Source organism: Rutilus rutilus (genome assembly GCF_951802725.1).
Source record: "Rutilus rutilus genome assembly, chromosome: 19".
NCBI lineage: Eukaryota > Metazoa > Chordata > Actinopteri > Cypriniformes > Leuciscidae > Rutilus > Rutilus rutilus.
The window spans coordinates 11,396,556-11,418,945 of NC_140232.1; the positions used below are offsets into that span (position 1 = coordinate 11,396,556).

The 22,390-nt window shown below is 37.7% G+C and overlaps 1 protein-coding gene across 1 annotated transcript in view; it reads left to right on the top strand.

The window, feature by feature from the left end:
* adgra2 (adhesion G protein-coupled receptor A2) overlaps positions 1 to 22,390 on the top strand; it is an 83,010-nt gene that overhangs the window by 20,066 nt on the left and 40,554 nt on the right. Inside the window, exon 2 of the mRNA XM_084388441.1 lies at positions 18,122 to 18,193. Within this exon, the coding sequence (XP_084244567.1) occupies positions 18,122 to 18,193 (72 nt within the window). The remainder of the gene's footprint in view (positions 1 to 18,121; positions 18,194 to 22,390) is intronic.

Sequence of the window (22,390 nt, forward strand, 5' to 3'; positions counted from 1 at the left end):
GAATCATACTTGGCCAGTAGGTCGATGATGGAGAAAAAAAGACCTTTGCTGACACTTTCATTGTTATCGAAGTGTCCCGAAATGCTAGGTTGTTTGATGCCAGAGTTAAAGTGACATTAATGATTCGGTCAAGAACCTGCCTCCAAAAATGAACTTGTTGATGGATTTGCAGTTCTGACGCCTCATCGATAGTGCCATGCAGACGCCAGACACTGCAAGCTGCTACATGGCACTCTGCGCCTTCATGCTTGGACATTTTATTCGACAGGGCCTGCCATGTTCTTATTCCTTGTGTCCATGCCATGTTGTAGCTTTTGTGACTGCGGTCTGCAAATATGCAGTGTCAAGCTTCAATCAAAATCAATCAAAATTTCCAGTCTTCAGTAACTCCTGTGCATGATTATAAAAGTGAAGCTTTGCCTGATGTAGGTTGTGTATTAGAGTTGTGCTTATAGTGGATGTTGTTGGATACTTTTTTTCACAATGTCATTATTGTAAATTGTACACTGACTTGAGCATTTACACACTCGTACGTACAAAGACACATACGTTTGACATTGCTTGTTGAGGACATATATACAGAGCTCTCAGACACGCATCGCTACTTATCTTGAATGGCTTCTTGCTTCAAAGTGCTTCTCCAGACAGCCACCTTCCAGCGGCACTCAAGCCCCAACCTGGCTTAAGGGGATCCTGGCTGGACGCTGGAGCGGGATGGGGGTTAGGCTGGAGCTTCTGAAGCAGTGAACTGTCAGACAGCAGCCGTGGTACTTGAAGAACTCTGGAGAGAATAGCTGCCCTTTAACAAAGAGCAGAGCGGCCCAGCTTCTGTTCACACACACGCACGCACACATGCAACTGGACTTTACAAACACGCAAGAATAAGTAAAAGACATGTCCGTGAATAAGCAGACACAAATCACACCAAAAACACATTCATCTAAACAAATTCATACACACAAAAAGGCATGTATACATACACACTGACAAAAGCATCTACACACACACACACGCTCTCTCTCTTGGCTGCTCCTGCTGTTAAGGCTGTGTAATTGGGCTCTTAGGCTTCATTAGTGGCAAAGCTGAAGGGAACTCTCTCTCTCTCTTTTTCTCTCTCTCTCTGTGTGTCTCTCATATATGGATTTTGCTTGTCTTGGCTGGTATCCCCTCTTTCTCTTTTCTCACCTCATGTTTTATATGCCATCTGAAATTTGAGGTTGGTGCTCAGTTTGTCTGTAAATGTACATTTTTGACCAACGCTTCCCACTTCTGATGTCATTTCTATCTATCGCAAACACTGCCTGATAAGGCTGCGAGGCAACAAGTCAGCTGCCTAAGTTTTCGGACGCAGCCAGCATCTTTTATGTGTTTGAAAAAAACGTTTTGGTTTTAAAGGGGCCGCATTCTTCACTTTTCGTAACTTTCGGATTGGATGAAAAATCGGATTGGATGAAGCGCATTTGAAGTCATTGTAAAAGAGCACATCACATCAGACAACACATCAGAATAGTTTAACTGTGGTTAACATTAAATATAGCTTTTTATTGATCATTGGTCTGATTTGCTGTTTATAACCACAATTACCATTCGTTAGACACTCTTATTGATTTAATAATTAATGATGTAAAAATAATCTGTTATGCTTTTGATAGTTCTGAGTTCTAATAGTAACACTGAGCTGTTGATTACAAGGTTCGTATATGATGTCCCCGGTCCCTGACAGTTTCTAAATAAGCCGGTTTTGATCTGAGTGCATTACAGCAGGAGGACGAGGGGGAGACAGAAGGTCCTTTGAGGTTAAGGGTATTTCAACATGCCACATTTGCTAGACAGAGTACTTTCTTTTTCTGATAACCTCCACTTCAGTGTGAGGCCTGTGATAGGACACACACACACACACACACACACACACACACACATTGTGTAGTGCTAGACTAGTGGCCCCACTTGAGCTTAGAAACCCACAGTCAGACAACAGAGATACGGGTTCCCTATGATCTCCCTCAACTCTCTCTATATGTATTCATCATGCACCGCTTTATCACTCCTTACCTCCTCATCCCTCCTCTTCCCTTCCTTCTGATATGGAATAATGTCTTATAATTCAAACATGTGTACAGCACTGTTACGTTTTTCACTGTTAGCTGTCATTATTGTCATCAGAAGCATTTTTAAAAAAAGAAAGAAAAGTAGGCACAAGTGGATTAGAAACAATCTAATAAGTAAATCAATCAACGGTACAACAAGAACACAAGACGAATATGACAAAATAGTGTGTACGACCAACAGCAACTCCAGCTGATAAAGTTTCAGATGGATGCACTGTGTCCTTTGAGCTCATTTTGTTCTCATTGAGGACCAAGGCCCTGTTTACACCTGGTATTAAAATGCATTTTCGTCAATCCGATCATGAGTGGATGACGCTAAATACAGGTGTAAGTGGGGTCTAAAACTTTTGAGTTTGTCCACTTTCAACCACTCCCAGAGGTAGTTGAAAACGCATTCGACCGGATTGTGTAGATGTAGTTTCGTAGTGTAGATGCTAATGTGAACAGCCACAAAATGCCGCCTTCTCTCCACCTACTGAACTAATGCGTAAACATTAAGGGAAGAGCGCTCGCCAGATGGGATTTCAACTTTGTCGGCTGAAGACGAAAGTATGGTTTGAAGACAAAAACGTATCAAGCGCGATGTTCTCTCACCATTCCTGATTTCTAACACACACTCAGTGTTCTACATTGTCTTGTGGCTATCAGAGCAGAAGCGATAGCTGCTACTCTCCGTATGTTTTTCCGTCGCCTCCGGTCGCATTCATAAAGTTTGTAAATTGCGCAAGCTTATTTTGTCTATTAGATCGAAAGATCTGAAAAATCACATAGATTTACCCAGCCATAGACCCTCCCCTCAAAGAAATCAGGTCAAAAGTGCACAAAACCAATATGCATCTAATACCAGGTGTAAACGGCCCTAGAGACTGCCACTAACTGCCACTAACGGAATAAAAGTCAGTTTCACATGCCTTTAACTTGAAGACCATCAAACAAAACTGAAACCTGAATTTGCTGTTTGGTTACATCAAAGTTCCTTTCAAGGAAAGTCAGTTTACTCTCTGGCCTTATTTGCAACATTTCCGGGCAGCTATTATAGGCTAAAAGTGGGTCATTTTTTTGCTCTGTGATCAAAATTGTTTTTTTATAGTGTGAACAGCACAAGCCACATTGAATCTGATCTTTTTGATTCTGATTTGGGCCACTTCCATATGTGGTCCTGAATCAGATACAGGTCTGATATTTTGCAGTCATATCATATCGGAGTTCATCACGTCACTCTAGATCGACATTCGCCACAATTCCGTGCTGACGGCAGTCACTCCAAAGATTTTACATACTGGTAGTTCTTTGGACACTCTGTGAATGTGGAAGACAGATGTGAAGGTATCAGTGGAAGGGACAGTGAGGTGTTAGTACTGCTCTATACAAGCAAAACTTTAGGGGTCGTTTTGTAATTATAAAAAAATAATAATAATGTCATTCTACTTATCCTTCTCTGCGTCCTCTTAATTAATATTATACTCAGTACCTAAATGTAGAATTATACTGTAACAAGGACAACTTAACATAAAGTAACCCAAAAAAAATCCAACATTTGTGTCAAATTAAACATGGCGTCTCCTCTAAGGTCAATAAGCAGTAGTTAATAATGTGCCGTAGGCGTCTCGGGCAAAGTGGAGGTCTTTAATGGGAGCTTGTTGGCTAAACTCTGTGCAGTATTATTACATTTAAATCCCACTGTGTGATTCCCATCCAGTCTGCGGTTCTTCTGTTTGGCTCCAGAGGTATAGAGAAAATGAAGTCATATTATGAGACGACTCTGTATGACGCTGAAGTACCGTTAGACAGCTATTGTACTGAGAATCACATGTAATGCACACGTAAACTAATAAAGGCATGACGAATGTTGGGTTTGCTGCTAATCTCCTAATTGTTTTCCATTGGGGAGGTAAATGTAATAATGTTGGTATCATAAGGAAGAAAGAGAGGAGATTCTGGGTCCCTTGTAAAAATGAAATGCACTGAAATGTATTGAATGTGCACTTGTAGTGTACTGCCAATATTGAAAAGTATATTTTTTATAAAACTATACTTTCAGATAATATAATATTAGTAACATAAAGGGCCACTAATGTGTACTTAAAGAGCGTAAACTTTCATGACTGTTTCTTAACACACTTACGTGCAGTTTAAAAAAATTCAATTTGTAATCATGTCAAATTAAAAGTTTGATTTTAAAAATAAAAGTAATTAATATCTCACAATTTTACTTTATTTCTTATTTTAATGTATTTAAAAAAATGTTTTGGTAAAATTTGCTTTATTATAATTTGAACTGTAATGTATTATTTATACATTGAAAGTTACTACTAAAATGGCAACTTCATCTTTACAAATGTGTAAGTACAAATATATGTAATAGATGATATACAAGTTCCAAAATAAACTAGTTTACCATAAATGCTTGTCAGTACATTCAGCAGTGCACTTTAACCATATTTCAAAAGCAAAAGAAGTACTTTTTAAATATGTAATTATCATTGATTACGTCCAATTTACGTGGGTCAAAATTCAACTAATTACATTTAATACTAATTAATACATTTGTCCAACAAGTGTCTAAAACATGACAGCACTTAAGTATATTCTATATAATACTCCTTTTAAACGTATGTTAAAGTGTACTTCTTTTCTCAAGAGGTAACATTGTGCCAGTTGACCTGTTGTGTGTGTGTGTGTGTGTGTGTGTGTGTGTGTGTGTGTGTGCATGCTTGCTTGTGTGTGTTTGTCTTGTGGGACAAAATTGTTTTATAGGACGTCTGACATTATTCAGGATGTCCTAGAATAAGTTTTTCTAAAGTTTCAGGTCTCCTAAGCACAAGGCAATTTAGCTGTCCGAGGGACAAACTGACATGGACCGTTGTTTGGTCTCAGAGGCCTTGCGGTTTGAGGAGACAAATTGAGCCAAACCACTCCAGCGAGTGGCAAAGAACGGGGAGGAACTGAAAACCGCTGCAGTCACAGAGGAAACACTCGTCCTTGACAGACTGCATCACATTGTGCTCCACACCTCAGCAGGACGGTGTAATCTTGAGTTATTCTGCTGTAGCAGTTTTGTGATACAATATATTCGAGCATGTCTTTCAAAACCCATCAGGCTAATGCACGATATTTGACATGACTCACATGGCCTCTACTAATGTATGAAGGGACGCATGAAGACGCATTTGTCCCTGTTGTAATTATAATTATTATAGATTATATACACGCTGAGTGGTATCAGAGCTCAGATGACTGATGGTGTATGTCTTATATGTCACTGCTGATTTTGTTTTTAAGCTTGACAATTCAATTAAGGAGCTTTAGACTTTGGTCTGGTTTATGTAGGTTTGCTGTTTTACTGAGGTCTGCTGTTCAAAGGACAGAGCCACTGCTAGTAAGAAGGACCAGTTAGTGTTTGTCTGTTTTTTGTCACAATTCTTTCCCCCAGGTCACTTACTTTAATGATTCCTTTCTTTCTTTATGCAGTATTTTATACACTACCAGTCAAAAGGTTTGGATCGGTACGATTTTTTATGTTTTTAAAGATGTCTCTTCTGCTCACCATGGGCTGCATTTATTTGATTAAAAATACAATAAGAAATATTATTACAATTTAAAAACAGCTTTTTTCTATGTGAATAAAGTGTAATTTATTCCTGTTATCAAAGCTGAATTTTCAGCATCATTACTCCAGTCGCATGATCCTTCAGAAATCATTCTAATCTGATGATTCGATGCTAAAAAAACATTCATTATTATTATCAATGTTGAAAGTAGTTTTTATTTTTTTAATAGAATAGAAAGTTCAAAAGAACAGCATTTATCGGAAATAGAATCTTTTGTAACATTATAAATGTCTTTACTGTAACTTTTGATCAATTGAATTCATTCTTGATGAATAAAAGTATTGATTTCTTTTATTTCCCCCCAAAAATATGGTTTTGATTAACATGTTTAATGTTACAAAAGCTTTCTATTTCAGATAAATGCTGTTCTTTTGAACTTTCTATTCATTAAAGAATCCTGAAATAAAAATGTAAATAACTGTTTTTAACATTTAACAAAATAATTAGAAATGTTTCTTGAGCACCAAATCATCATATTATAATGATTTCTGAAGGATCATGTGACACTGAAGACTGGAGTAATGATGCTGAAAATTTCAGCTTTGCAATCACAGGAATACATTATATTTTACTATATATTCTCACAGAAAAAAAGCTGTTTTAAATTGTAATAATATTTCACAATATTATGTTTTTTTTATATATTTTTTTTATAAATGCAGCCTTGGTGAGCTGAAGAGACTTCTTTTAAAATCATAAAAAATCTTACCGATCCAAAACATTTGAATGACTGTGTCAAAAGTAGCAACATACTCTTTTTATTGGCTCCTACTTAACATATGCCGTTCAATTCTACGTTTTCAGCTTGTAATTACCATATTTCAACATGACATGAATGCAGCATTAAACTAAATCATGTACCTATTGATTTCAAGTACCAAGACTAATGTCCCTCTTTTTTTTTTTTGCTCTCTTTATATATATACTTCTCATCCTCTAACTGGATTCCTGCCCTGTTTTCCTCTCTTCCTTACTTTTATCTGTCTCTTGTCATATCATTCTTATCTCTTCCCCTCATTCTGTTGTCCACCTGCTCTCGCTCTCTGCCCTGTCCATCACACAGCAGAGCAGGAAGCGCTCTGGGGTTGACCTCTGACCTCAGTCAGCCAAGCTCTGTATAAACAGCTCATTTTCTCCACTTCCTGTTTAGCTGAACAGGAGCACCGCCTGTTTCAGTTTGTTTACAGAGCGGACCGCTTCAAGTTCTTGTGTGCTTGTGTGTACGCAGCATGTTTTTCGATGTGTGTATTTTCGTATTCGGGTGTCAGTGTGTGCGGATCCCTGCCGGCTGTTCTATTGAGAACAATGCAGTTTGTTTCCTTATATAAGATCCTATGGAAGTCTGTTTCCGCCTCAATGTAAAAAACAACAACAAACATTTCTCACTTATCTGATATTTCTCACAATTAAGGCTTTATTTCTCATGAATTTATATCTCACAATTGTGAGGTTATGTCTCTCAATTGCACCATTATAACTCACATTATGAATGAAACGTGTAGTAGTAACTGCATTTCGTCTTTGCACAGTATAATGAGTTTATACATTGCAGTCGCTTATTTGCATTCAAGGTAGGCCTGCACTTTTTTTTTTATGTTCATGCATTCATTCCCTGCTTTCTCGTGACTTTATCTCACAATTGTGACGTAACTCACAGTATGACTTCATATTTCACAATTACGAATTTATAGCTCACAATTGCGGCTTTATAACTCACAAAATTGGCAAATTTACACGAAGGTGAAGGTAGCACAGAAGTTCTTGTGAAGTGGCATTTAAGTGTCTTTACACAGACTGTTTAATGCTGCTCAGAGGTGGCATAAATGCATTTATACAGCAATTACAACTGTATGCTTTGATTCTAGGTCAGAGCAGGCATAAATTAAATATGGATCACAATATGACTTCATGTCTCACAACTGTGACTATAATATAAATTATGGCTTTATAATTCAATTTCATAACTCACAATTGTGACTTCATATCTCACAGTTGTAATTATATATAAATTATGGCTATATAATTCAATTTCATAACTCACAATTGCGACTATAACTCAGTTTGAATTCATATTCCAACTTGTTTTTTTTATCTCACAATGTGATAATGTCTCACAAGTGTGACTTTATATCGCATTATATTTTGCATTTTGACTTGATTTTGATATATCTCACAATTTTACTTTATTTCTTGTTTTAAACTTTACCTCACATTTACCTTTTTTATTACTTTGAGACAGAAACAGCTTCTTCAAAATCCAGATTTTGGAAAAGGGATTCACACAATGAAAGTTTTGTATGACTACATGTAGAAATGTAGTCATGTACTGTATGTATCATATATAATATCAAAAATAGTATCAAAAACACCGTTGTCCTGCAAATGAACGGCCAGAACGCATTAAAAGTTTTCTGTTTTCAGTTAAAACAGTGTTGTATAAGTGGCCCCTAAGTTAATAACTAATGATCTTTGCAACAGAAGTGAATCAATCAAAAACTAACTTTAGCTGGACAATAATTTAATTCTAGAGCTGCTGTAAAGCCAAAACAATCTCTGTTATTGTAATTTCCTATATCACTGTAAAGCTGCTTTGAAACAATCTATATTGTTTAAAGCGCTATATAAATGAATATGACTTGACTTGACTTAATATGCACAGACATACTCACGCAAGCCACTTACAGCAACCCAAGACCTTACGTGACACACAACCTCCACACGCTCGCTATCTAAACGGTTTCTGACTCATTACTATCTATAGCTCTATAGTCTCTGGGTCCAATTAACCGTTTGTGTTTTTGCCAGTGATATCTCTCAGTCTCTCTCTGTATTAAATTATGCAGTAGATCAGTCTGGTTTTCAGCTTTTATCTCGTGTCTGGCTTCAGTTAGTTGATGGTTGGTGTGCCCGACCAGAGCATCAGGCGGGGTAGATCAGGGTCAAAGAGCTATTTGAAGATCTGTTCGGCTGGCCGTGTCCCAGTACTGTGTGTCCTGATCCTCCCTACATCCTGCAACAGTAGGATGACTGCAGTCGGTTAGTGGTTTGGAGTAGTCACCCTTAGTAATGACCTGACAAAGGCAAGATGTCATTTTCATTCACTTTGAGCCAAAACACAGAGACTCGCTTTCGGGGCACTTGTGTTGGTTCTGAAATGTCCCCTTTAATTTACTTTAATTAGATGGCAGGATGTAGTTTAGCTGTGTGTTTGTCCACACATGTGCACATATGCAGGAAGTCATTAGCGCGGTTGCTAGCGTTAGCATTAGTCATACAAAAAACAGCTGTGAAAATCTGTTGATAGGTTTTAGGTAATAGCACAATGTTAAGTATAGTGCTTTTTTGTGAACAAAGCACAATCTGGACTGCACTACAAATGTAAAAAGCGACTACTCCAACACTGAGTAATGGCAAGATTGAGTTGAGATCAGTTTTCACACTCAGCCAAATCATATGTCACAGAAAAGCAGATTTTGTAGTTCTGACAAAACATGTAGTAACTGCATTTTGTCTTTGTACAGTATAGTGAGTTTGTTTACATTACACACATGGCAGATGCTTTTATCTAAAGTGACCTATTTGTATTCAAGGTATACTTTTTTTTTTATTCCCTACTAATCAAACCCATGACCTTGGCATTGCTAATGGAATGGAGGCCAGCTAGTAAGAGCTGTGCGAATAAACCTCATTCCCTTGGCCTCAAGAGGTGCACTAGCGACTAATGCTTTAGCGCCCTATAGTTAACGCGCCCGCTTTCCAGTTCGAATCCCGCTAGGAGCGGTGCAAGTAGAACCAGAGGGGTTACATTGGAGCTGTTACCCGGATTGGAGAGAGGTTGATAGTAACGGAGGCCAGCTAGTAAGGGCTGTGCGAGTAAATTTTACTCTCCTGGCCTCAAGAGGTGCACTAGCGACTAATGCTTTAGCGCCCTATAGTTAACACGCCCGCTTTCCAGTTCGAATCCCGCTAGGAGCGGTGCAAGTAGAACCAGAGGGGTTACATTGGAGCTGTTACCCGGATTGGAGAGAGGTTGATAGTAACGGAGGCCAGCTAGTAAGGGCTGTGCGAGTAAATTTTACTCTCCTGGCCTCAAGAGGTGCACTAGCGACTAATGCTTTAGCGCCCTATAGTTAACACGCCCGCTTTCCAGTTCGAATCCCGCTAGGAGCGGTGCAAGTAGAACCAGAGGGGTTACATTGGAGCTGTTACCCGGATTGGAGAGAGGTTGATAGTAACGGAGGCCAGCTAGTAAGGGCTGTGCGAGTAAATTTTACTCTCCTGGCCTCAAGAGGTGCACTAGCGACTAATGCTTTAGCGCCCTATAGTTAACACGCCCGCTTTCCAGTTCGAATCCCGCTAGGAGCGGTGCAAGTAGAACCAGAGGGGTTACATTGGAGCTGTTACCCGGATTGGAGAGAGGTTGATAGTAACGGAGGCCAGCTAGTAAGGGCTGTGCGAGTAAATTTTACTCTCCTGGCCTCAAGAGGTGCACTAGCGACTAATGCTTTAGCGCCCTATAGTTAACGCGCCCGCTTTCCAGTTCGAATCCCGCTAGGAGCGGTGCAAGTAGAACCAGAGGGGTTACATTTGAGCTGTTACCCGGATTGGAGAGAGGTTGATAGTAACGGAGGCCAGCTAGTAAGGGCTGTGCGAGTAAATTTTACTCTCCTGGCCTCAAGAGGTGCTCTAGTGACTAATGTTTGAGGCTGTGGTCTATAGGTTCCTTGTTAACGTGCCCGCCTCCCATGCAGGAAACGTCGGTTCGAATCCCGCTTGGATCGGTGCAAGTAGAACCAGAGGGGTTACTCTACATTTACATAAAAGGTGTGTTTGCACAAAAAAAAAGTGGCTGCCTCGAATGCTTTTTTGGTTAAATCTGCTCATTAACTTTTGTGACAAGGCAGGAACTAAGATGAACCAGCTGCTGGTTTGCAAATGGAAGCAGACACACACTCTTTCTCAACGTATACACACACTCATACTGCAAACACATTCTTAAGTCCTGATTGGTAACACACTTCCTGACGATAAGAGAATATAGAGCCAGTTATGGTCTATTAGGCTGTGACACATTGAGGACAGACAAAAGAGGAACATGAGTCACTAATGCACACTTTAGAAAGTTCCAGGATTTATATGCAATTATACAATGGATAATTACAACTCTAAAATCTGATTGGAGAAAGCCAGGTGTACACTATGCATGTTTCAAGTCCTTTACAATTGTCAGATTATATGATAATACCCCAATTACATCTTGGGTAAAAGTCAAAGCAGAACTGTGCAACATCAACTGTCTTTTAGACTGTAAGATATGCATCTGTGATTTTGGTCATGTTTACGGTGGCTTTTACTGTGTTTATTGTTGTCACTCTTTGACAAGCACAAGCCTGAAGTGTCTGAAGTCTGATGTGGGCGAGTAAAAGAGGGAATTTTCTTTATGCTTTATGCAACATATAATGAAGATAGACATACAAGTGTGTATGTTGCAACCCAGTCTCATTGGAAAAGCATACCAGCTGCAACATTTCTGCAAAATGAAATTACATTGCTTCTTGCACATTTCGCAATACTTTCAAAGTGAAATGTCCAATGAGTGGAGTTCAGTTTTAATGCGTGTTTACGTTGGTTGTTGTACGTTACGCAGCAGTTCTGAACTGAAATGTGAGTGGTGCTAAAAGATTAAAGCTCTACCGCGCTTGAAAATAACGTACCACCTACACTAAACCCTAAACATACCCGATAGTTTTAACAAAAGCAAACGTGTCCCACATTTGTTGAAGCAACTATGTCATTTTAGCTGCTTCAAGTCTTTAAGCTATTTTGTGGAAACTCGTGTTTCACTGGACTCGTACCCGAGCGCTTCAGTGCAACAGTCTCTGAGCAAGTCTGCTACACCAGGAAAGCCTATTATTTTGCATCAATAAACAGTTGGGCTAATGAACACTGCAGTTGATCTATATTGATCTAACGTGAAATTAAATGACCCTATTTACATTTTTAAAGTCAGCATTAAATGATTCACCCCATCTATTTTTTTGTTGTTGTTGTTGTTCTAGATCTTATTGTGAACAATTCATCTATTCATGTTTCATTTTTTAAAGATTTAAAGTTCACTTAAACCTCACTCCTGCTGATCTGTCACTACTTACATTTCATTGCAACTTTAACTTACATTCCTGGTCCAGTCCATGCTGCTCCAAAAATAAATAAATGTTTGTCTTTGCAATCTTTGATCAAAACATAAAAGTCTGATTTCCTGTGAAATTATTTTCCTTTTCCGCTGACGTCTCTTTGGCCTATTTTTTAGCGCAATTTTCCACCGGACAAAATTGCGATTGTTAACTCATGATTTCTGTTCTGTCTGTGCGCACCAATCTTGCACTTCTATCTACTCCTCAACCAGACCACCTAGAGACTTCGGGTTTTCGGCATTATGTTAAGGAAGGTCTAATCTTGGGAACGCACAAAAAAAAATCCAGGAAAAGATTTGGGATTTCCTGGAAATTCCAGAAAAAAATCATTTTTTTGCAAATTTCTCAGCAACCATAATAGCTATCGAGTTGAAACAAATTGCAATCGATAGCTTCTAAAATTTAAAATAATATTAGAAAAAAAGATTTGATCAAAAATCTTTCCTTTATGCTTCAAAAATTTAATTTTGAGTGTTGTGATCCCATGACGTGAGAAAATTGCGCTAAAACACTCACTGAGTTTTTATTACTTGTTTCATGTAGACTTGAAAATAAATTATGGTCTGGTTTAACAGATATGCAGGGCTTAGATTAAGCCAGCATTAGGCCTTAGTTCAATTAGGACATTTAAGTAGCTTTTATAAACGTGCCTTAGAAAAAAACATTACTGGTGTGCAAGTTGCTTTCAGTTAAACCCACATTTAAGTCTGGGACTAGCTTAAGCCTTGACTGTGAAACCGGGGGGTATATTTATTATTTAAATTAATCTCGCTGTTATTTGAATCCCGGTTTTACAAAGTCTTCTTAGACTTTTGGACCCAATTTGATCTTGAAAAAGTGAATTCGCATGTTATTTGTCACCTGATAAATTATTGAACGTTACAGTTTTTATCATGTTGCAGTGGCTGCTGTATAAAAACGTTGTCATGCCTAAACCGACCCGTAAACTGTGGGAAAATAACTGTAATGTGTATGGCCTCTTTGATGTATTGCTTCCATATATGATTTAAGGACAGACAGAAATGGATCTGACGTATAACACGCACAACGCCGGGATCAGTTTACTTGCATTTGTTTGTTTTTGTTTGTCCATGTCAGCCACAAACCTAATCCAAACCGGTTTTACTCGTGAGCTTTATCCATACCAGCATCCAAATATCTCTCTCTCCTCCTCTTCTCTTTCCTCTCTTCCTTCTGATAAGACTCTCTCTGGTCTCAGGCCCATTAGCCAATGGCGAAAGGGATAATTGTCATGGAAAAGAGCTGGGCGCGCGTTTGATGTGGACCTCGACTTCCTTTTGATGTAAAAATGTATCCACTGTGATTATCAAGATTATGGCTTCCTCCCCCTCCTCTTCCTCATTCCCTCGCCCTTTCCATCCCTCCATTAAGCCGTGAAGATTAATTGGAAACAGCCCGGTCTGATGGCTGAAGTTGATGCCGTTGTCTTCATAGCTGTCGGGTCGCTTAAATCGTGTTCGGGCAGCATCCTTTCCCAGACGCTCTCCCTCTTCATCTCTGTTGGTGAAACACTGTCTTAACCCTTTAGGCGCCAGAGGTTTTTTCCTAAAACGTTCGATTTTGACATCTTAATTTCAAAAGGCTATATATTAAAAGTGATAAAAGATAGAGACTTTCTGTAAATTAGAGAAATATTAAGGATGACCCAAAGTTTATGTAGGAATTACATTTTCCCATCTAATTTGCATATTATGACGTCATATAGTGGCGGCCATCTTGGATTATAGAATATTCATGAAAAGTCACATGTTTAAAAGATAAAATGCAGCACTTCTTTCCCCCAAAAATGTCCCTCACCTTCTGTATGCTATATTGCACAATACTGAATGCTCAGGTAAATAGTAAGTAGTGAACAAACTGTGTAAATCATTACTAATAATAGAAACAAACTGAATGCATGTAGCGGTTGGCCTTTTGCTGTAGAGATTTTCCATTTACTACAAACAGTAGGCACTCTGATTATGGTGCACATATTATTCATATGACACACAAACACAAGTAGACAAAACCTGTTTAGTTCAAAAGCTCACTCGCCATGGCATGCCACAGATCATGAGTGAGATGACGAGACAAGACGAGAGACAGTGTTAGTTTTTTTTTTTTTTTTGTGTGTGTTTTTTTTTTTTTTTTGGTTGTTTTTTTAGCTGACATAGACGCACACATCATAAGGACATGAACACACAAAAAAGAACACATATTGTACACTAAAATGGTCAGGGAAATAGATAGTAAATCAACAGTGTAAATCATTACTAATAAATGGCAGACAAAAAAAAAATAATTTATGTTGCAGAGCTTTTGCTGTAGAGATAATGACTCCCTATCCATCCAGGTGACATTTCTTGTAGTGTTTCATGGTGTGGTCTTGCGATAGACTAATAGCCCCTCTGCTCCGTGTCACACCGCCTCTGCTCTTGCTACGAGCAGCGCGGGCGCGGCCAGATCTGTCTCGCGCGCGCGCCGAGTGTGCACAGCTCGGACTACTGTCTTTGTCATTGCGACTCCCCACCCTGCCTCCACGTTGCCCCCTCGTTGCCCCCTAACTGTCCTATGAATACTTCGACCTCGTCTAACATACCCAGTGGCATTAGACAAAGCCTCCACCACAATACTGTCGCCGCGATTGCGGAGAGGCACGCGGTCACCATGGCGAGCGCGGTAAACATCTCCCGCCTCGTTCCCCACAACACTAACACGCCTGCTAACTTCGCAATGAACACTCCGACCCCGGGAAACATTGTTCCCACCACTGACATTGGGCAAAGGACCATATATATTGGGCAAAGGATTCACCGTTTGTGCTTGGTGTAGGGCTATACTTTCACTTTCAGAATCACCGTCATTTTCTGAAGGCAGATAACGTTATTCCCCTTCAGAATCAGGGTCCGCGAATAGAACACCCAACACTTCATTGCGGGTAAGCTTTATTGATGCCATTAGATGATAATAATAATAATAATAATCTAATGCAAATACTCGCTGACGTTGACAATATTGATCTGATAAAATGGCTCACTCGCACACTAGCTCCGCTTTTGTTCGCACTGATTCAACACGCTCTAGCTCGAAGATTTTGTATAGAAACATGACATTTTTTTGAGTCGGGGATGAAGTATGACATGTATGCTAACTAGTGGAGGGGAGGTCGAACGAAATTTGACACCCTGTTTGACAAAATCGGCCGTTTTATTCAGTGCCGCATCTTGTCGAGTAAACTCGACTGTGGCGGCTAGAGGGTTAATATACGGAGTACATATTACATATTATTATATTAGTGTTTCTTCAACTACGGGCACTTTTTCTTTGTGCACCTATGAAATAAAAACTCTTAAAAACACAATCTGACTTATTACCATTTAAGGGTTTGGGGTCAGTCCGATTTTTTTGTTAAAGAAATGAAACTTTTATTCAGCAAGGATGCATTAAATTGATCAAAAGTGACAGTAAAGACATTTATAATGTTACAAAATATATCTATTTCAAATAAATGTTTCTATTAATAAAAGAGTCTTGACAAAATGGGTTATGATTTGGTATATGTATGGATCTACATACCTAATGTTGTCTGGCTTGAATTTTCTTTTACTTTGTTCATGGTTTTCGAGAATGAGGGGATTTTCGGTTGGTCAACCTTCCTCTGGCTTGCAAAAGTATCAGCAAATTTAATAGTTTATTAAGAACATTTACAGCTGAAAATAATGACAAAGGCCACACTTCCAAGTACGCAGCCAATTTAGAATTCAAAGAGAGGAAAAAGAAAAAGTAAAAAAAACATAAACAGGAACATAATTCTACACCCAAATGAACAATAATACTAATATAATTCTACAGTATAAACAAAAATGTAAATAGATCTACATTACAAAAATATATGCAATAACATCTAAGCATTAAACCATTAAAGGGGTCATGAATTGCATTTTTAAAAATTGTATAATGTTCTCTGAGGTCCACTTATAATGATATCAAGAAACATCCTAATTTAGGAAACAAGAAAAATCCAGTTTTTGACCCTCTTTTTCAAACACTCAGTTTTGATAGTCGTGTCTGTAAACCCTAACGCTCAAAATAATTAATTGGTTTGAGAAGCACAAACTTAAATTAAACTAAGTTCAGTCAAATTAATTAGTATTAAAGGAGCTGTATGTAAGAAATGTATTTCAATTAATCATAAAATGGCCCTGATATGTCACTAGACATTAAGAAATCATGTTCATTTCAAATACTTATATCACTGACAACAGTAGTCCGGCCAGGATATTGTCATTTAAAAGTGAAGTTGCAGCCCTCAACTGATGTTGATGTTGTCATGTTGTGTTTTGGCCTGATGCCCCACCCTCCTCCTATCTACCAATCACAAAGTCAGTAGTGTTTCGGCATCGGGGTGGCCAGCTCTGCTCTAGTTACCACAGCTACGTGTCATCCTACGTTCCTGCTGGATCCTGCAGCCTATCTGGCAACCTCGAGTCAGGGGGGAGGGGGAGGGGATACACCACTCTACAGTAATTTGAAAGTGATTGCAGTAGCAGTTTTGGCCACAATCTTACTCCTTTAATTAGTATTTAGCATTTTCTTTTTTCTTTCAAGTTCACGGAACTGATATATTTTAAATAAACTGAACTGTTTCATTGTTTTGAGTTTTATGAAATTATTTCTTTTAATTTAGATGAACTTAAGTTTAAGTTTGATGGCACTCGAAAGGGAGAGTAAATGGTCAAATTAAGTGTAATATAATGTTTTTTTTTTTTAATGCAAGATTAAAAACACTGTTACACTTTTGTGTTGCGCTGCATCATCTTTTGTTTTCAGTCTCTCTGAAGAGCCTGCGTCTAACTGTGTCTTGTTTAAAAACCGCAGTAAAATGAACCGAACAAATGGACGGATGCGATCTTGACTAGAACTTCATTAAATATAAAGTTCATCCACGCTTTCTTAATGCTAGGATCACAAAGATGGCAATGCAAAGGCTGTGTTTTTCCTCAACTTGGCACTGCAAAACGTCTTGTAATCCACAGAGGCATCTCTATAATTTTGTTGCTTTAGTAATCCTGTGTACTTGCATCTCTTTCGTATTTACAACTACATGACATGTGCGAATCAGTGGGCGGGGCTAAAGAGGAAATAATGTAGAAGTAGGCACTGATCTTCTGCATAGGCGGTGTTTCGTCTCACTATGACGCAATAATGTGTCAAAATACGAAACGAGTCGATTTCTGAGCTTGGCTTTGATAAAAGCTGCTTTTGGATGACCTATGAAATTTTGAGTTCTGAAACTTATTTTTATAGTACAATGACCTTTTATATGTCAAAAGATCAGGGTATCTCCCCTTATTTCTTAAATGTTTGTTTCTGTTTGATGGAAATGTGTTAAAATGAAACACAGCTTACTTTTACAGCCCTACTATTTCTTTGTGTATATACCAGAATCTAATGCTGAGGTCATGGGGTTTGAAGCAAATGAGCAATATGTGTGAGAGTTGTCGAGAGTATTTGTCTGAAGTGTAAAACATAAACAGATCCACATTACAAAAAAATATATGTACCAAGTTCTGTCATGAAACGCAAACTGGTGAGAATTACATAGTTAACTACATGGCACAAGCTGATTGGTTCCTGTTGCATCTGCAGCCAATGAGCTGCTCAACATTTAAATAGTTGGTCAGTGTTTGCTTCAGCAGTTTGCGGCACACTTTCAGAGTTCCTTTGAAGCCCTCCACCTTCCCCAGCTCCACCTGTGTAGATCTGCTACGGTAAATTTCATACAGTATATGCTATTTGTGCAGCAGCAGTAGGTCTTACAGTACATGCTCACAGCAGTAAGTGTGCACTTCTACATTCTTTCTTAGGTGTATAAATACCAGAATCTAAAGCTGCAGTCGTCGGGTTTGAAGGCAGCAAATGAAGAATATTTGTGAGAGTTGGTGAGCGTATTTGTCTGAGGTGCCTAGCCATATAAGCACGTTTGTGTCAGGGTGTTTACTGTTATGCGTGTTTGTGTTGGACATGCGCTTGTGTGTTTTGGTTCTGCATGCGTGTTGGCAAGGGGTGTGTATGACAGTGTGTGAGTGAGGCCTGTTTTCATTGGACGCATGGATGGATTCTATTTTACATCGCTGTCTGTGAATGTGTGATTAGTGACTGTCCTCACAATGACTCATTTCATCTCTGCTTTTGCGTTTCTTCACAGAAATCTGAGCAACAATCGTATCCGTGTCCTGAAAAATGGCTCCTTCACCGGCTTGTACTCCCTCGAGAAGCTGTAAGTAAATCTCTTTCTCGCCATCATCTCCATCACCATTGCGAGGCTTAGTGGTGTTTTTGATGTGTACGGCGATCACTATCTAGGGAAGGGCATTTTGAGTCATTTTAGAGCCAAGTGCTAAAACGTTCAAATGAGTAGCCAGTTACTCAACAAGCATTCACTGGCAGCATTTTTGGTCATTTTCACAAAAGTTTCATGGCCCACAGAATTTTTAGTTTTATGGATAGTATTTGAATATGCAATATATCAAAAGAAAGAACAGACACTCTGCTTTTGAAGGCAATTTTGATTTATGTGCTGTTTAATGTTGATTATCGCGTTATTTAACATAAGTATTAAGTATTTTGATCAGGGGATTCAGAGATTTATGCGTAATAGCGCCCCCTAAAGTATAACATTGAAAACAATGTCAATGGCAGGGAAGCGTAGTCTCACAAATAACGGACATTTTCATCAGTGGCGGGGAAAGAGTTAAATTCAATGAACAAGTCCAAATTATTGTGATAACAGTATTTTACTTTAATTTGAACCAGAATGTTCCTTTAATTTTCATACTGAATATTGAAGTCAACGCTGCCAGAGATCTGTTTGCTGCTATCTGTGAGTGTGATGATACAGTTGGGAGGAACGGTCAGTACGCGTGATTATCACAGAACTCTAGAGGAAAGAGTCTCATTACACCTCCATGTATCACTCTGTGAAAAACTGCTCAGTCTGGAGAGATAATAGAAGAGGAGGAGAGGAGGCTGCCAGGGACTGAAGGAGGAAAAAATATGTTCTGTTGCTGACTGACCTGAAGTATTGTTGCATGATACTGACAGCTAGGCTATATTATTTTCGAATAAAATGGTCTTGTAGCTCTTTATGGGCCGGTTCACACAGAACACATTTTTGCTGTCAGTGGAATGATTAAAAAAAAAAGCACACGGTCTAGAGACACGTTTTTGTAGAAGTTTAACTTCGGTTTTAGAATGCCGTGTCAAGCGCGAGACGCTGAAAAAGACGTGAACGCAAACATGTAAAGAGGTCCGTGTAGCTCATGACATTGAAAAACAATGGAAAAGTAGCGCAGTGGAATGAAAAAAAATGTGTGAGACATTTCGCGTGAAGCCTGCATATATAAAAATGGTGACAATGGCTAAAACAACATAATACTATAATATTATTTTTAGTGGACTAAAACATGTTTTATAATTCAAAAAATTGTGTTGTTTTTTTTTGTGTGAGTGTTTGTGTGTGTGTGTATGAGGTAATTTGTGTGTGCACGTGCGTCTGCTCGTGCTTATGTGTGCACGTGTGCAGTGATTAGCCATGTGTGTGTAAGACAGGGCTGCTCTCTGTATGTAGGTGTTTTGTTTGGGGGTAAAAGGATCTGATTTGCTTGTTTTTGCAAGTGCAGACAAGACCCCCGGGGAGCTGCGGAGGTCAAAGGTCAGAGAAACTGGAGCCGTGCCCGCGAACAGGCACTCGTACCTGGGATTGTAGTTAAACTGGGTCAGGATGGGGGGTAGGGGTGTTTTAGTAAAACTACGGATGTTATACCTCTATTAGTAAAACATAATTTCCTTTCGCTTTAAATAGGAAATCTTCAAAGGAACCAATTGTATTCTCCGAGACTTGGTTTAACAGTTTTTCTGAGGATTAAAATTAAGATTATATTAACCATATGACAATTCTGTGCCATTACAGTACACTGTAAATTGCTGCCTTAAATTTTCAAGTGCAATCAACTTGGATATTTAAGTAATTTCAACTTAAATCACATTAAACTGACTTAAAACATGAGTTGAATCTTGTATAACATGAATTAAAGCAATGTAAAAGCATATGTAATCATAACTTATTGATCATATAATTTAAATGTAGTCAGTGTAATGCAATTTTCTCACTGGCAATTTTAGTTATATTAATTATTTTATTTGGAAATATTTACTAGTATACAATAATACAATATAGTATGCTAATATACTGTGTAATATACTATATTTATGTGCAAATGCACACCACTCTGTTCTTTGGAAAAGGCAAGAAAAATAGTGTGAAAAGGCTCAAAGTCAGGATGAAATAGGATTTTATGAACAATTTTAAATGATAAATTATGATGATTCTCTTATTTCGAGTTTTTAAGTAGGAATTTAAGGATGCTTTTAAGAATAAAACAGTTACACTTTATTTTAAGGTGTCCTTGTTACAGTATAATTATACATTTAAGTACTGAGTAATATTTATTAACAACATGTACTTACTATAGGGTTAGAATAGGGTTTGATTTAGGGTTAGTTGCATGTAATTATAAATAATTAACTGTTACATTAAGTACATGTAACATATGTAACAAGAACACTGTAAAATAAAGTGTGACCAAAACTACTTGGCATACTATAGAGTAAAAGTGAGGAAGGAATAGGCATATGCATACCATGTACTTATACTATTTGTATCCGCAAAACTGGAAACACATTTCTTATGCAGTTGGTCTGTAATAAAAACATCACAAAAATAGTATGGCATGGTACGTTAAGAAAATGATGTTGCTTTACAGCTCTTTGGGGCTTCTTTTTTAGGAAGCCCAATTATATATCCTTGGCTACTACAATTCTAATGCTGCAGTCCATTCAAAGTCATATGTGCGATGCTTTCCTAGTAGATATCACAGGCTTCCTTTTGTAAAGACATCCCATTGCCAGACATTCTTAGGATGTTGTATAAAGAAACAAATTGCAATGCGAGCATTTGCTTTGCAGGTGCTTGATCGTCAACAAAGATGTCTCATAGCAACCAAATTGCAGAGTACAAATGATGGTATGCAGTACTAGCATTTGTTCTGCAGATGTATGATTATGAACAGAGTAGTTCATTAACTGGGTTTTACACACCTGTGACTCATCTCAGCAAACAGACATTATCATCATGTAATGCAAGAGCTTTGACTGTTCTATACGTTATCCCATGTTTGTGTGACATCATACATGTACATCCTCATTTCTGAATGAGAAAACTGAACTGGTTTCAAATCTGATTTCCAGGCAGAAAGTTCTGACTATTAGAGTTGATTGGAATGCAGCATGACAACCAAGTAACAAAAGATAACTAAAATAAATATACTATATCATGTCATACAATCATATACTATATCATGTCATACAATCACTTGTGAAAAAGAAGAGCATTTAATAGAATTGAATGTGCACTTGTAGTGTTCTTAAAATCTTTAAAAAAAAATTTAAGAAAAGAATGTGCAGATAAGATAATACTAATGAAATAAAAGGCCACTTAAGTATACTTAGAGTACACTTTCATGACACACTTAGACACTTTGTAATAATGTCAAATGAAAAGTTTTACTTTAAAGTGCATTTCAAATGATTATGTTACAAAAAAGTACACTTATTTTGATGTGTTGGCTAACATACTAAAGCACATGTAAAGTACTCAATTATACTTTTAAGTGTAGAGTGGTATTGTATATTACATTTAATATATTTTGAATGTACTGAATTACATCTTTATTATTACAAATGTGTAATTACAATGACATGACAAAAAAGTTTCAATAGAAATTATATTAAAGTATATTTTAGTTTACCATAAATGTTTGTCAGTATATTCGTCAGTACACTTTAACCACATTTCAAGGACAATATAAGTAATTTTGCAATCACACTTAAATATGTACTTAAATCCCACTTAAGTTGGCCAAAAAAGCACTTTAAAGTGCAGCTAATTGCATTTAATTCAAATGTAATCAAATAAGTTTTCATTTAATTGCAGTTATCTGGCAATTAAGTGTCTGAAAACATTACATTCTAGCAGAGTTGGGAGGGTTACTTTAAAAATGTACTCAAATTACTTCATAAAAAAAGTATTACAGTAATGTAATACAAGCACCACAATGTGAAAGTAATGTAATCTGATTACTTTTGGATTCCTTCAAGGTCATATATGTAAATAAAGTCAAGTAAAAATCAATATGTAGGAGAATGATTGCGCGTGCACCAGAGGTGTCTCACGTCATGACTGGCAACAGAATTTGAGATGTGATTGAATGTCAAACATGTTAATATTTCCATCATTATGTTGGTAAACCTTATTATCAGAATAATTTCTGTTAGGCTTGTGTATATTTTTAGAACGATATTAAGCAATAATGTAAGTTTTTTTTTTTTTTTTTTTTTTTGGTGTTTTATATAATGA